Raw genomic sequence first — 16,999 nt, forward strand, 5'->3', positions numbered from 1 at the left:
GCATCTCTCCAAGGCAGTAGATAACATATGGGGCACACAACAGGTTAACCAAAAAACTGAAAAGGAAAACTGAAAAGTTCAGGGGGAACTTTGAAAAGCTGAGACATATTCTTAAGAACCTAGAGGGTCATAGGAAATGGCAACCTACTCCAGTGTTCTTGCCTGGAGAATCCTAGGGATGGCGGGGCCTGGTGGGCTGTCGTCTATGGGGTCGCACAGAGTCGGACACGACTGAAGCGACTTAGCAGCAGCAGCAGCAAGCATGTTCAGGAAAGACTTGAGACACCTCTGACTAGCCTTGAGCCTCTGTGTAAACAGGAAGTGAAGGCTGACACATAGTTGTAAACTGCTTCTGTTCTGTGCTAAGTCACCTCAGTTCAGTTCAGTTCAGTTCAATCGCTCAGTTGTGTCCGACTCTTTGCAACCCCATGAATCGCAGCACGCCAGGCCTCCCTGTCCATCACCATCTCCCGGAGTTCACTCAAACTCATGTCCATCGAGTCGGTGATGCCATCCAACCATCTCATCCTCTGTCGTCCCCTTCTCCTCCTGCCCCCAAATCCCTCCCAGCATCAGAGTCTTTTCCAATGAGTCAACTCTTCGCATGAGGTGGCCAAAGTACTGGAGTTTCAGCTTTAACATCATTCCTTCCAAAGAACACCCAGGGCTGATCTCCTTTAGAATGGACTGGTTGGATCTCCTTGCAGTCCAAGGGACTCTCAAGAGTCTTCTCCAACACCGCAGTTCAGAGAAGTCACCTCAGTGGTATCCAACTCTTTGTGACCCCACAGACTGTAGCCCACCAGGCTCCTCTGTCCATGGGATTCTCCAGGCAAGAATATTGGAGTGGGTTGCCATGCCCTCTTCCAGGGGATCCTCCCAATCCAGGGATGGAACCTGGTTGTCTCCTGCATTGGCAGGTGACTTCTTTACCACCAGTGCCACCTGGGAAGCCCTGTAACTGCTTAGCTGAGTACTAAAGGCACGCCCCAGGCTTCCCAGGTCACTCAAGTGGTAAAGAATCTGTCTGCCAATGCAGGAGATGCAAGAGACACTGGTTTCATCCCTGGGTCGGGAAAATCCCCTGGAGGAGTCTCCTTGGGGTACCCTCCCCTTGCCTTAATAAAGTCCCACAGACAGAGAAGCCTGGAAGGCTACAGTCCATGTGGTCGCAGAGGGTCGGACACAACTGAGAACGCAAGAAAGAAAATTAAAGGCACACCCGCACAGATACACAGAGCTCCTTGGCAAAGAATGGTTCCAGGTATTTAAGTTTCTGCTTAATCATTCGCTGATTACTAAGTTAACAAAGCAGAGATTGCAGTAGGCAAATATAACAAGAAGAAAGAATTCAGAAATGATACTAAATAGACAAAAAAAAAAATAGACAACAGCAACACTACAAACCCTGGGAGGAATGACTATTTCAACAAAAAATCATAAAGGCAAACAAACAAAAAACACATGAAGTCTGACTCGTATATAAGAAAAAAGGGCAGTTAATTGAAATTGCCCCCGAGGAAGTCCAAATATTGTACTTACTAGACAAAGATTTTTAATTAGTTGTTCTGGGGGAGGGATAAGTTGGAATTAACACACTACTATATATAAAGTAGATAAACAACAAGGACATACTGTATAGCACAGTGAACTATGAGGAAAAAGAGTTTGAAAAAGTATATATATATATGTGTGCATAACATGAATTACTTTGCTATACACCTGAAACACTGTAAATCAATTATACTTCAACTAATAAAAAAAGAAAAAAGTTAGTTACTCTAAATACATCAAAAAAACTAAAAAACACCGTTGTCTAACAAACTATGGGAAGAATGAGAATAACCTCCCACTAACCAGAGAATATTGATAAGCAGAGAAGCTATAAAAAGGAACCAAACAAATTCTCGAATTGGTATACAACTGAAATAAAAATTTCATTAAAGAGGTTCAACAAGCAGATTTGAGTGGTAGAAGAAAAAAAATCATTAAACATGGGTCAACTGAGATAATCCAGTCTGAGAAAGGAAAAATATGGAATAAATATGAACAGACCTGAAAGACACCATCAAGAGTGCTAACACATACATAACAGGAGTACCAGAGGTGAGGAGAGAAAAGGATAAAAAATAATTGAAAAAATAATGGCCAAAAATTTCCCAAATTTTATGAGAAGCATTAATCCACACATTCAAGAAGCCCAATAGCTCCAATCAAGAAAAACACAAAGAGCTCTACCCCAGACACATCCTATTCAAACTGTCAAAAGCCAAAGACAAAAGGAGAAATCTGAAAGCAAAGAGAAGTGACTCATCACATACAGGGGATTCTCAAAAAGAGTAACAGCTAATTTCTTATCAGAAACCATGGAAGCCATAGGCAGTGCTGAAGGAAAAATCAACTGTCAACCAAGAACTTCCCAATTCTACAAACTATCTTTCAAAAATGAAGAAATTAAGACATTACCAGATAAATAAAAACAGAGAATCCATTGTTAACAGACCTGTCTCACAAGAAATACTGAAGGGGATCCTTCAGGCCTAAATGGAAGACATGAGACAGTAACTCAAATCCATGCAAAGAAATAAATAACATGGGTAAGATAACTACATAACATAAAAAACAGTGTAAATATATTTTTTGTAGGTTTCTTCTTACTCAATTTAAAAGACAATTACATAAGATAATAACTATAAATCTGTGTTGATGGTCATGCAATGTATAAAATATAATTTGTACGAAAAAGCAGCACAAAAGGAGATAGACGTCTACAGGAGCAAAGTTCTGGTGAACTATTTAATTAAACTAGTATCAAACTGAACTAGACTGTGATAAAGATGGTAACTGTAGTCCCCAGGGCAAACCACTGAGAAAAGAACTCAGAAATAGGCAGTAAAAGACAAGGGAATTTAAATAGTATAATGGAAAATATTTAACACATGGAACAGAAACCATGTAAGACTTTTAAAACAAATAGCAAAATAGCAGACATAAATCATACCCTACTAGACATTATATTAATGTAGATGGATGAAATTCTAAAATTAAAAGGACTGGCAGAACTGATAAAATAACATGATCCAATTACATGCGGACTACAAGAGACACATGTTGATTCAAAGATACAAATAGGTGTAAAGTAAAAGAATGGAAAAAGATTCAGGATGCCAACAGTAACCAAAACAGAGCTGGAAGAGGTACGTTAGTAACAGAGAAGACAGACTTTGAAACAAACATTACTAGAGGAGGACCTTTTGCTGACAGGGTCACTCCAGTTAAGAAGATACACTCCATTAAGTATATAAACATACTTTGTTAGATAACAAAAGAGGGCCAAATACATGAAGCAAAAACTGACAGAATTAGGGAGAAAGATAATTCAACAAGCTGAAAATGTCAGTATCTCAGTTTCAATAATGGAGAAGACAACTAGACAGAAAATTAACAAGGAAAAAGAAGAGCACCATAAACCAACTCGACACAGCAGATGCTCCATCATCAGAAGCAGGATATACATTCTTTTCATCTGTACAAGGAATGTTCTCCAGGACAGACCCTTTGTCAGGCCATACAACAAGTCTCAATAAATTTAAAAGGTTTTAAGTCTTCTGAATTATGATCTCCAACCACAATGTAACAAGATTAGAAATTAAAAATAAATGGAAAAAATAAATAAATAAAAATAAATGGATATTTGGGGAATCTTAATACAGTCCTAAAAAAAACCAACTGGGCAGAGAAGAAAGCACAGGCAAATTAGAATATACCTTAAGATGAATTAAAACACACACACCAAACCTTATAGGATACAGTGAAAATAATTTTAAGAGGGAAATTTGTAGCTGTAGATGTAGCGGAAAGAAGCAGAATGATCTCAAATCAATTATTTAATCTTTCACTTTAAGAAACTGGGTGGCGGGGGAGGAGAACAAACTAAACCTGAAGCAAAAAGGAAGGAAATAATAAATAGAGTGAAAATAAATAGAAAACAGAAAAAAAATAACTGAAAAATTAAAAATTAAACCAAAAGTTAGTTCTTTGAAAAAGACCTTATAAAATTGTTGAACCTTTAGAATGAAAAAAAAAAAAAAAGTCAAATCACTAAATTTTTTGTGTGTCATGTTCCTCCTCCTAAGATTTTATTCAAGACTGGGAAATGTAAAGGGGTTAAAACCCCTGAGTTTTTATGTAGTTTTAAATGAACTGTGTAGTTCATTTAAAAATGCTTATCCTATTGCTAAAGATAAATGAGTTGGCCACACAAGGTTTTACTGCCTATCTCCTACCTTAAATCTGTCCCTAGATTTAAGGGACACTCAAAACCATTTTATATATAACGCGCAGGAGAAATCAAAATGATTATTAAAAAAATAATTTTACGTATTGAGCATTTATAATAAAAGTTGATAAAATTCTTAAATTTGCTGGCCTGGTGTTAGTAAGTGACTGTGACATAGTCTAAAACGGATGCCCTGAAAGCAGAAACAACCTTCCTCTCACCTGCCCTTCTACTCTTTTCTGTCTTCCAGACACAATATTGATAAAAATCCCTTAACCAGACTCTTCATTGTGCAGGTAAGCATAGTAGGGGGAAAAGAAAAGGCCTCTTCTACTTCTTTCCCTCCAAGTACAGTGAATGAATGATCCATCAGTGATTAGGAAATTATAGAACATTTATTCATTTATTTATAAAAGCAATAAAATGACTAAATGAAGTCAATCTAAATTTACTGCATCTGGCCAAAACTCTTGACCAATCTGCTATTCTTGGATTTTTTTTTTAAGCTAGAACTAGGAAATAAAGTCAGCTCTTTCTGGGTGGTAGAAATTGAGATGGTGAAATTTGGAAGGTATAAAGCAACCCTGAAAAGAGAAAAGTTCATTCAGGAAAAAAAAAAAAAAAAAAACCCACTTCCGAACAGTTTTAGTATAAAGCCACACAATACAAATCTTTCATACTATATCTGTCTAAAATATATCAAACCTTTACCAGGAAGAGAGAAAACATGATAGTGTTTATGTTACTAACCTTGTTTGTTCTTGGGTTCAGCATAAGTGGCTTGCCTTTCTCTTTTGTGTGCAAATGGCGGCATGCCAGAGTACAAGGAGTGGCGACTATTTTAAACCTGGACAGCATCTTTTTTCTCACCTGGGAAAAACAAAGCAAATAAAGATAATGAGAAACCTATCATAGAACTGTAAGTATATCAGGGTCAAGTTTTCAAAAGCAGATTTAGAAAGCTTCACTTTCCACAAATGAAGAAGTTTTTCAAAATACATTTATGTTTCTATAGATAGAAGGGATTATAAAAGAGTAAGCAACAGTGTGAAGGCAAAGATTTATTTTTTCTGACAACAGTTGAAGTCCTTCAATGACAATAATCATTGCTATTGTTTACATATTACCTACTGCTGCTGCTGCTGCTAAGTCACTTCAGTCGTGTCTGACTCTGCGCGACCCCACAGACGGCAGCCCACCGTCCCTGGGATTCTCCGGGCAAGAACACTGGAGTGGGTTGCCATTTCCTTCTCCAATGCATGAAAGTGAAAAGTGAAAGTGAAGTTGCTCAGTCGTGTCTGATTCTTCACGACTCCATGGACTGCAGCCCACCAGGCTCCTCTGTCCATGGGAGTCTCCAGGCAAGAGTACAGGAGTGGGGTGCCATCACCTTCTCCGATATTACCTACTACACTTAGCCAAATATTTACCCTTTCTGTAATTCACACACGTGTGGCAGGGTATAAAACATTTAAACAGCGAATGTTTACATGGAAGTAAGTTCAGGGATCAAGACCATCCCCATGGAAAAGAAATGCAAAAAAGCAAAATGGCTGTCTGAGGAGGCCTTACAAATAGCTGTGAAAAGAAGAGACGCGAAAAGCAAAGGAGAAAAGGAAAGATATAAGCATCTGAATGCAGAGTTCCAAAGAATAGCAAGGAGAGATAAGAAATCCTTCCTCAGCGATTAATGCAAAGAAATAGAGGAAAACAACAGAATAGGAAAGACTAGAGATCTCTTCAAGAAAATTAGAGATACCAAGGGAACATTTCATGCAAAGATGGGCTCGATAAGGGACAGAAATGGTATGGACCTAACAGAAGCAGAAGATATTAGGAAGAGGTGGCAAGAATACACAGAAGAACTGTACAAAAAAGATCTTCATGACCAAGTTAATCACGATGGTGTGATCACTTGATCACTCACCTAGAGCCAGACATCCTGGAATGTGAAGTCAAGTGGGCCTTAGAAAGCATCACTACGAACAAAGCTAGTGGAGGTGGTGGAATTCCAGTTGAGCTATTCCAAATCCTGAAAGATGATGCTGTGAACATGCTGCACTCAATATGCCAGCAAATTTGGAAAACTCAGCAGTGGCCACAGGACTGGAAAAGGTCAGTTTTCATTCCAATCCCAAAGAAAGGCAATGACAAAGAATGCTCAAACTACCGCACACTTGCACTCATCTCACATGCTAGCAAAGTGATGCTCAAAATTCTCCAAGCCAGGCTTCAGCAATACATGTACCGTGAACTTCCAGATGTTCAAGCTGGTTTTAGAAAAGGCAGAGGAACCAGAGATCAAATTGCCAACATCCACTGGATCATGGAAAAAGCAAGAGAGTTCCAGAAAAACATCAATTTCTGCTTTATTGACTATGCCAAAGCCTTTGACTGTGTGGATCACAATCAACTGTGGAAAATTCTGAAAGAGATGGGAATACCAGACCACTTGACCTGCCTCTTGAGAAACCTATATGCAGGTCAGGAAGCAACAGTTAGAACCGGACAAGGAACAACAGACTGGTTCCAAATATGGAAAGGAGTACGTCAAGGCTGTATATTGTCACCCTGCTTATTTAACTTATATGCAGAGTACATTATGAGAAATGCTGGGCTGGAAGAAGCCCAAGCTCGAATCAAGATTGCCGGGAGAAATAACCTCAGATATGCAGATGACACCACCCTTATGGCAGAAAGTGAAGACGAACTAAAAAGCCTCTTGATAAAAGTGAAAGTGGAGAGTGAAAAAGTTGGCTTAAAGCTCAACATTCAGAAAACTAGGATCATGGCATCTGGTCCCATCACTTCATGGCAAATAGACGGGGAAACAGTGGCTGATTTTATTTTTTTGGGCTCCAAAATCACTGCAGATGGTGATTGCAGCCATGAAATTAAAAGACACTTACTCCCTGGAAGGAAAGTTATGACCAACCTAGATAGCATATTCAAAAGCAGAGACATTACTTTGCCAACAAAGGTCTGTCTAGTCAAGGCTATGGTTTTTCCTGTGGTCATGTATGGATGTGAGAGTTGGACTGTGAAGAGGGCTGAGCACCGAAGAATTGATGCTTTTGAACTGTGGTGTTGGAGAAGAGTCTTGAGGGTCCCTTGGACTGCAACGAGATCCAACCAGTCCACTCTAAAGGAGATCAGTCCTGGTGTTCATTGGAAGGACTGATGCTGAAGCTGAAACTCCCAATACTTTGGCCACCTCATGAGAAGAGTTGACTCACTGGAAAAAACCCTGATGCTGAGAAAGATTGAGGGCAGGAGGAGAAGGGGATGACAGAGGATGAGATGGCTGGATGGCATCACTGACTCGATGGATGTGAGTCTGAGTGAACCCTGGGAGTTGGTGATGGACAGGGAGGCCTGGCGTGCTGTGATTCATGGGGTCACAAAGAGTCGGACATGACTGAGCGATTGAACTGAACTGATTTCAATGTAAACAGGTGTGGGAGGGTTTAGGTTGAAAGTAGAAAAGTAAATAATAGAAAAAAGCCTGGAATACAAACATTCAGAGGAAGAATTCAATTCTTAATCTAGACTTCAAATTTTAAGGTACTAATAAAGTCAATATTTACATTCAATGTACTAACATGTTTTTTGTTTGTAGAAAACCTATTACTATTTTAAAATCACACAAATTGGCTAGAAAACATGTTTTTGTCCTTTCACATTCATCACAAACATTATGGGAATTTTTCAAAATGGAAAACTACATAATACATTAAATCTTAAATATTTACTGATGAGAATATATAATGGATTCTTCTGTGTATTAATTCTTCCACTAAAAATCAATTTACAATGCTCATGTCTTTAATCATCACAAACCATCGTAATTATCATACAACAGCTTTTTAACATGATTTTATTTATTTGGCTGTGCTGCTCTTCACTGCCGCACAGACTTCTCTCTGGTTACGGTGGGCAGGGGCTACCCTCCAGTTGCAGTGCACGGGCTTCTTTATCTCTGAGGCGGTTTCTCCTGTTGCAAAGCACAGGCTCTAGAGGGTTCGAGCTTCCGCACTTTCGGCTCCTGGGCTCTACAGCACAGGCTCAATAGTTGTGGCATGTGGGCTGAGCTGCCCTGAGGCATGTGGGATCTTCCCAGACCAGGGATCAAACCTGTGTCTCTTGCATTGGCAGGCGGATTCTTTATCACTGAGCCACCAGGGAAACCTCCATGCAACAGCTTTTAATGGAATTTCTACTTGAGGAGAAATCCAGGCTGTATATGGGGGTGCAACAAAATCATCTACATTAGGATTTTCAGTTAATTTTTACGGAACAGAAATTCACATCACATAAAATGAACAATTCAGAGGGATTTAGAAAATCCATAATGTTGCACAACCACCTCTATCTAGTTCCTAAACATTTTTATCATCCCAGAAGGAAACACCACACCCATTAAGTAGTGTGCCCCACTACCCCAGTGCCTGCAACCACCAATCTGCCTTCTGTGTTGAGTTTGCCTATTCTGGATATTTTATATAAATGTGGTCTCTAAATATGGCTGCAGAATCAAACAATCTAAATGATCAAGAATCATGAGAGATGGGAATGAGGGTAAGGGAGAGGACAGATGTTATTTAAAGGTACAAACATCAGGCTCTTCCAACAAGAGTCGTAATAGAGAAGTCCTAGAGATCTAATGCCTGGTAAACACAGGCAACAATACTGTATTACAATCAAACTTGCAAGGAGACTAGAGCTTAATTATTCCAATCACCAAAAATAAATTATAATTAAGTAACATGCAGAGGTGCTAATTATCAGTACAATGGCAATAATTACAATATATAAATGTATCAGATTACTATGTTGTACCTCTTAAACTTTCACAGTGTTTTATGTCAAATATATTTCAATAAAGGTAATTTAAAAAATCACAAGAGACATACCATAAAATAACTGATGAGTTTTCTTCAAAAATGTTCATGTCATGAAAAACACTAAGTAACAACTGCAATTCAAAGAAGACTAAAAAGACAAGACACCTAAATGCAAAATCTGATCCCAAAAAATGCTATCAAAGACATGACTGGGGATAACTGGCATAACTGGAAAATCTACTATAACTTTATAAGTATTGTATAATTTAAAACTTTCTGAGTTCAATAACCATATTTAGAGGTATCCCTGTTCTAAAAATACAGTGAAGAATTAATGAAGTATAATGAAATATAATGTATATAACCAAGTCTTTCAAATTATTTCAAAATAAATTTTGAAAAGACAGAAATTGAAACTGTAGTGCTGATCATGTTTCAATGAATGGGTTTTCCAGGAGAGAAAGCATTTTATTTATCACAATTAAAACTTTGGTACCAAAAGACTAGATTAGTATTGTAGTCTAGTGGTGATGTAGGCAAATCTAAAATAGAGTTTGAAAAACTTTTAAAAATCAAAGACTATCTGAAAAAAAAAAAAAGCAACATTTTGTCATACCACAAGTATAATAAAATATATTTGGTCTTGGTCTCCAGTTCTTGGCACAGAGCTCCTAAAAGCCACTGAAATTTTAAATGACAGAAGTATCTTTTGCTATTCATAGGGAGACCCTTTTGACCATACCTGAGTTTATGCTACTGAACTCACTTAGGATGAGCCCACTTCATAACCTCAGAACAGAGCTGATCACCAGAAAGATCAAGTAATTATTAGAGTGGAAACTTTGCAGTACCACTCCAGGTCCCTAGGGAAAAGGGGTGGGCCCAATAGAGATGAAGATCCATAAAGACTTTTGAACAAGGAGAGGTGATGAGCTTTCAGGTTGGTGAACACATCTAGGTATCGGGGGTTGACAAGCCCAGAGGACAAAGAAGCGCCATGCCCTCCTGAATCCAGCCCCAATACCCAGACCTATGTATCTTTTCCATCCATCTGTTCCTGTGATGTATCCCTTTATAATACACCAGTGACTACAAATAAGTGTCTCTCTGAGTTCTGTGAGCCAGGAGAGCAAACTATCTAACCTGAGGAGGCAGGTGTGGGAAGCCCTGATCTACAGCCAGTTGGTCAGAAGTATGGGTCAAAACCTGGGACTTTTGATTGGCATCTGAAGTGAGTCCTTAACTTGTGGGCTTGGAAGCTATCTCCAGGTAGAGTGCGTTAAAATTTAGTTGAAGCACACCCAGGCAGTGTCTGCCTAGAAGGGGAGAACTGGGTGTGGGGAAAAAACACACTTGGTGGCCAAAAGAACTGAGCCTGCGAGTAGGAAGAAACAAGTTTTTCCTTTCAGTACTCAAGATCAACATTCTGACATAAAATTTTCTATCTTCAGATCAGATCAGATCAGTCGCTCAGTCATGTCTGACTCTTTGCGACCCCATGAATCACAGCACGCCAGGCCTCCCTGTCCATCACCAACTCCCGGAGTTCACTCAGGCTCAAGTCCATCGAGTCAGTGATGCCATCCAGCCAGTTCCTGGCTATAAATTTGCTTCCATCAAATACTGAATTTATTCTGTAAAATAAAGACTGCCTGTCAAATCTACCTCATAGGTAACTGTAATGATCAAACGAGAGAACAGATGCAGAAAAGTATTAAAGACTTATAGAGTGGTGTCATAGCACTCAAATGATTACTTTATTACTAAGTGATAGAGAGTAAAATAAAAAATAAAAGTAACTTTAATAATGTCTTTAAAACAAGTAGGCATCAGTCAAAAAAACAATTTAAGGAGAAAATACCATTTCTGCCAAAAATAGAACCAAGGACTAAGGAGACAGACAGACAGACAGGCTTAATACCAGCTGGAGGCAACAAGATAAAAGGGGGAAAACGCACACCTGAACTCCTCATATTATAAGACAGGATGAAAGAACTGTAAAAATGAGTTAAGTAAAAACAGGAAACAAAAGAAGGTGGGGCTTCCCATTTTGAATAAATATAAAAAATCAAGCTGCTTACTACTCGAGTTTCCTGGATGTTGAGGTATGCCTGTGGTTTCTTCCTCTGGTGTGTCATTCACCTTGCCTTGCAGGGGGCGGGGTGGGGTGGGCAGTGAGTGCACACTCTGGGTGGTATTTCTAAACCCAGCTGGGACTGAAACTGCTAGGTCACTGACTGCTGAAGTTTCCTCTCCCCAGCTCCCTAGCTAGGGGTAGAAAGCAGAAGTTCAATGAAATGGAGACATCAACTGGAGAGAAGTCATGGTGCAGTGGTCAAGAATTTGCTTGACAAGGCTGGAGACCCCGGGTCAGGAAGATCCCCTTAAGTAGGAAATGGCAACCTGCTCCAGTATTCTTGCCGGGAAAATTTCACGGACAGAGGAGCCTGGGCGGGTACAGCCCAAGCAGTCGCAAAGAGGTGGACACAATTGAGCATACCCTCTCTCCTGCTCATGACCAGGTGCAATGAGTATAAGCTCGGCAGTCTGAATCTGGACTCAGCTAATTACCAGTCTGGAATCATTGTGTCACCCAAGCATTCCCAAATGGTCTCTGAATTGGCATCAGTCTGGAACATATTTTTCACTGACCTATAACCAAATAAGAAAAACTAGGACAATATAGTTTTTCACGACACTAAATTTATTGTCTGTTTTCATGTTGTAATTATCATCTTCCTCCCTTTTTGGTGGTTAAAAAAAAAAAACAACTTTTTTTTAAAGGATGGGGATGGTAGATTGTAGTAGTTCTAAAAAAGGTCCATTAACGTCAACGGAATTAAAAGTTGGGGACCTTACATCTGATCCCAATTGCCCACCTACACACCCCCTCCTTTTTTTTTTCAACTTGCTGATGAAGTCCAAAAGTCTGGGAACCCCTAACTTGAAGGTCTCACTTTTCTCATCAACAAAATAGGAAAGGGAAGGGAACCTATTAAGCAGCTGTGTGCAGTTATGATGATATTTAAATATAGTATCAAGTCCTCAAGGCTTCCCAGGTGGCTCAGACTGTAAAGAATCTGACTGCAGTGCAGGAGACCCAAGTTCGATCCCTGGGTCAGGAAGATCCCCTGGAGAAGGGAATGGCAACCCACTCCAGTATTCTTGCCTGGAGAACTCCATGGACAGAGGAGCCTGGCAGGCTACAGTCCGTGGGGTCGCAAAGAGTCAGCTACAACTGAGCGACTAAACACCAGCGGCAGCATTAACCCCTTAGAGCTTTATCATCATCACAAAGAGCTTGACTACTTCACTTGGTTCATTCAATAAGATCCACATCCAGGCAATCCGGAAGAGTGGTCGAAAGTAAGCTCTATGATCAAACCACGGGACTTAAATTCTAGCTTTGCCCCTGAGATACTACTAGCTCCAAGATCCTGACTAGGCCACAGTTAAGCCTCAATCTCCTCGAGTAGCAGTCAAACAGGGGTGATAAACAACAGGACCTATTAAATAGGGCCATTTTAAGATTAAAATTACATAATCCATGTAAGATGCTTATCACAGTGCCCTCTAAGTGCTCTATGTTCTTTATTTAAGTATTATTGTTATTAGTAGTAATAAACTAAGGAGGTCAGAAGGTGCCTTCTAAAAGGCTGTTTCTGAATCATCTTCCAAAGTGAAAACAACTTTAAGAACATACAAAGTTTGTATATTAATGATATTTCAATAAAAATTTGTCTAAAAAAAGAACCCCTATATAACTTTAAAAACATGAGGCTATGAGGATAATCATGGCTAACATTTATATAAATGATTTCAAATGAAATCATTAGGTCAAGAATGAGAATCTGGATGGCATACAGATCCAGGTAAATATCAAATGTTATCCTAAACAATATCTACATAATCAATATATTCTTCATAACTTTAAAAATCTGTATATATTGATCAGGGCAGGTGTAATAGGCAGGTATAATAATTAAAATGGTTACTTTCAATTAGTTAGCTTTTAATAAAATGATTACCGTTTCATTCAATCAAATGTGGAGTACCTTTGATATTTAGTATGAATTTTCTCCAATATTGATCCTTAGTAAACAACTACACATTTTAGTGTTATTTATGTTTTAAAATATGGTTGTTGAGTTGGCCTGAAATTCACCAAAACAGATTATAATTTTACTTTAATATAAAATGTAATGCAGTTTAAAATAGCTTAATTTTTTATATGAAATTAAATACAATTTATGCACAAACAGCTTCATAGTAAGAGTTAATTTACAAAAGATATTCTCAAGTGGTAAATGGGAATTTCTTTTATGAATTTTAAAGTGTTTTCATAACAAATATATTGAAAGACAAAAACATTATACATAAACACCTTATAAAAGTGAAACCTATAAGCAATTCTTTTTTAGGCGTAACTATTGAGCAAGAATTAGAGAAGGCAATGGCAACCCACTCCAGTACTCTTGCCTGGAAAATCCCATGGGCGGAGGAGCCTGGTAGGCTGCAGTCCATGCGGTTGCCCAGAGTCGGACACAACTGAATTGACTTAGCAGTAGCAGTAGCAGCAGCAGCATTGAGCAAGAGTAACTACTGGGCTTCTTTGGTGGCTCAGGTGGTAGAGAATACACCTGCAATGTAGGAGCTGCTACTGCTGCTGCTAAGTCGCTTCAGTCGTGTTCGACTCTGTGCAACCCCATAGACGGCAGCCCACCAGGCTCCCCCGTCCCTGGGATTCTCCAGGCAAGAACATTGGAGTGGGTTGCCATTTCCTTCTCCAATGCATGAAAGTGAAAAGTGAAAGTGAAGTGGCTCAGTCATGTCCGACCCTCAGTGACCCCATGGACGGCAGCCTACCAGGCTCCTCTGCCCATGGGATTTTCCAGGCAAGAGTACTGGAGTGAGGTGCCATTGCCTTCTCCGGCAATGTAGGAGACCAGTGTTCAGTCCCTGGGTTGGGAAGATCTCCTGGAGAAGGAAACGGCAACCCACTCCAGTATTCTTGCTTGGGAAATCCCAAGGACCAAGGAGCCTGGCAGGCTACAATCCATAGGGTTGCAAGAGTCAAATACGACTTATCAACTAAACCACTACCATTGAGGAAGAAGTTTTAATTCTCAGGAAAATGCAAAACTTCTACAAAAGCACAGCCCAACATTTTCTCTAACATATCTTAAAGATATATCAGTATTTCTTCCCTCTATGCTTAACTTTCAAGTCTTTATTGCTACCATAAAAGAATCAGATACAGGTTACAAAGCAGGGCTCAAAGTTGACTATTTAAAGGTCCACTACTAGAAGAAAACTGCTAAACTTTTCCCCTTTATTTCTGCAAACCATGTAATGTAACATGTAACTTAACTGTTACAGTAGTTACACAATATATATTTACCTAGCATTTTAACTACTACAATATGTGTGTATATGGGAGGGGTAAGGAAACGACTGTTTCTTCTTTAATATCCAGAAAGCTTGGCAACTAAAGATCAAAACTTAGGAGCACAACACTGCAATTAGCTTTACAACATGAACAATGTTTAAGGAGCATACAAGGTTAAGAGGAGGTTGAAGCTATTAAGTTAGACTACCTGAATCTGAATCCAGGCTTTGCCACTTAAAACCTGGGATCTTGGGCAAGTTACTTAACCTTCCTAATCCTCCTTCGTAATGCATGCATGTTCAGTTGCGTCGGACTCTTTGTGACCCATGGACAGGAGCCCACCAGGCTCCTCTGTCCATGGGATTCTCCAAGAAGAAATACTGGAGTGGGTTACCGTTTCCTACTCCAGGGAATCTTCTGGACCCAGAGATGGCACCTGTGTCTCCTGCGGTCCTGCATCGGCATGTAGCTTCTTTACCACTAAGCCACCAGCTTCCCTTCCTTTCTAAACCGGAGATAATAAAGAATAACAATCTCAGGGCATTATTTTGAGATAATTCTTGCAGGAAACAGCGCTCCGGCCTCTGCTGCTGAGGCTGCTAAGTCGCTCCAGTCGTGTCCGACTCTGTGTGACCCCAAGGACGTCAGCCCACCAGGCTCCCCGTCCCTGGGATTCTCCAGGCAAGAACACTGGAGTGGGTTGCCGTTTCCTTCTCCAATGCAGGAAAGTGAAAAGTGAAAGTGAAGTCGCTCAGTCGTGTCTGACTCTTAGCGACCCCATGGACCGCAGCCCACCAGGCTCCTCCGTCCATGAGATTTTCCAGGCAAGAGCACTGCAGTGAGGTGCCACATTAATCCGTGCTTCCATTGTTATCGATTGCAACACTAAAACAAATTACAGTGCTATCAACTGCTTTGTTTTGAAGTGATTGCCATAAATATTAAGAAGATAAACAGATACGAGAGAACGTGTTCTGTAAGGAAGCACTTCTGTTGAGATTCGTTGTTTGGATTAAGCTTCTTCTCACCAAATGGCAAAGTAAATTTTCTAGAATTATCTTCGGAACCAAGAAAGTCAAATCCAGGACCTCACTGTGTAACATCACACAGGCAAAAATGGATATCACCTGCGTCAAAGAAACACCTGCCAATGCTAGTCCACAGATGTCATTTCACATGGTCAGAATCGTTCCAATCTTGGAACTTTCTAGCCTGCGACAAACTTCCTTTAAAGCGAGGAAACGATCCAAACACACACACACACACACACACAAGTGTCTAACTCCTGCCATTAATCCATCCCTGCAGAAAATGAGAACTATTTGACAAAGGGATACAGAGCCACAAAATCGGTCTTTAAGGGGAGCAGGAATATAAGGTAAAAAAGATGCTCGCGCTACGGAGGCCACCGGGGCCTTTCTCCGGGTCGGGAAGGGGGGCGCCCTGGACCAGCGATTCTCGCTCGGTTAAGTCGCGTTCCTAAACCGTGCGCAAGGGAAGAGGTGTCTACGGTCAGAGAGGGTGTCGCCGCTCCCCGAGCTCTCAGCCCGGGCTCGGCGAGCTCCTTTCCCTCCACCCGGCTCTCCCATCCGCCCAGCGGGTCCTCGCGGGCCGAACGCGCGGCTCCGCCCGCCGGGGTGAGGAGGCCAGCGCCCGCTCGCATCCCGGAACTCCCGGCCCCGGGGGCCCGCGGCCGCGCGCCGCGCGAAACCCTTACCCCGCTTCTCGCCCCGCGACAGGTGGTGCTGCCGGCGGAGAGGCCGCGGCCCCGCAGGCCACCCGGACGATGCTCAGCTCGGGCCGAGTGCGGCCTTCCCCTTCCCGAGGTTTCCCGGAGGGAGCCGGCGCCAGCTCAGGCTCCGACCAGCCGGCTCTGCTGGACTCGAGCCGAAGCAGCCAGTACACCCGCGCAGTGAAGAGACGGACCGGGGAGAACCGCCGCCGCGGCCCCACGAAGGGGGTGAGACTGACGGGCGCAGGGGCCAATGCGGAGGCAGGAAGCCAGCCCTAAGGGGAGGGGCTTCGCCGCCGGCGCGCCCGCGTCCCAGCCTCCAAGGACCTTCCTCTGCCTGGTAGCCTAAGGTAACTGTTTGGGGGCCTGGCGGGTGCCCTTATGGGCCCGATCGCCAGGAGTGAGCCCGCAGGCGTGTAGGGTGGGAGGAGTCCAGACACGCAGAGGACAGCTGCCGCCCCACGGAAAGAGCTGGGGCTGGCTAACCGCAGACCTCCCATCCCGGCGACGGGCGGTGGGGTAGGTCCGGGGAGATGGCCGCGCGTTCGCGCGAGAAGAGGCTCTGCGCAGGCGCGGGCGAGGCCGGGGATGGGGCGGGGTGGGATCTGTCGGCGGGTACCAGGACCCGAACGCGGGAAGCGACGAAGGCTGGGCGTGTGGGCCGCTCCTGGACTGCCTGTGGAGGCAGGGAGAGGAAAGCAGAGATTCGAAGACCAGGATGCCAACCAGGAGAATGGAGACGCAGAAGAAAGCGG

At 41.8% G+C, this 16,999-nt stretch overlaps 1 protein-coding gene across 1 annotated transcript in view; it reads right to left on the reverse strand.

Annotated features, from left to right (window-relative positions):
* The window catches only part of ME2 (malic enzyme 2), a 59,741-nt gene extending 43,022 nt beyond the window's left edge, over positions 1 to 16,719 (reverse strand). Inside the window, exons 1-2 of the mRNA XM_025273405.3 lie at positions 16,230 to 16,719; positions 5,030 to 5,149 (exon numbers count right to left, since the gene is read on the reverse strand). Of these exons, the coding sequence (XP_025129190.1) occupies positions 5,030 to 5,137 (108 nt within the window). The 5' untranslated portion in view covers positions 5,138 to 5,149; positions 16,230 to 16,719. The remainder of the gene's footprint in view (positions 1 to 5,029; positions 5,150 to 16,229) is intronic.
* Positions 16,720 to 16,999: the final 280 nt, after the last annotated feature.

Source organism: Bubalus bubalis, chromosome 22 (assembly GCF_019923935.1).
Source record: "Bubalus bubalis isolate 160015118507 breed Murrah chromosome 22, NDDB_SH_1, whole genome shotgun sequence".
NCBI classification, from domain to species: Eukaryota; Metazoa; Chordata; class Mammalia; order Artiodactyla; family Bovidae; genus Bubalus; species Bubalus bubalis.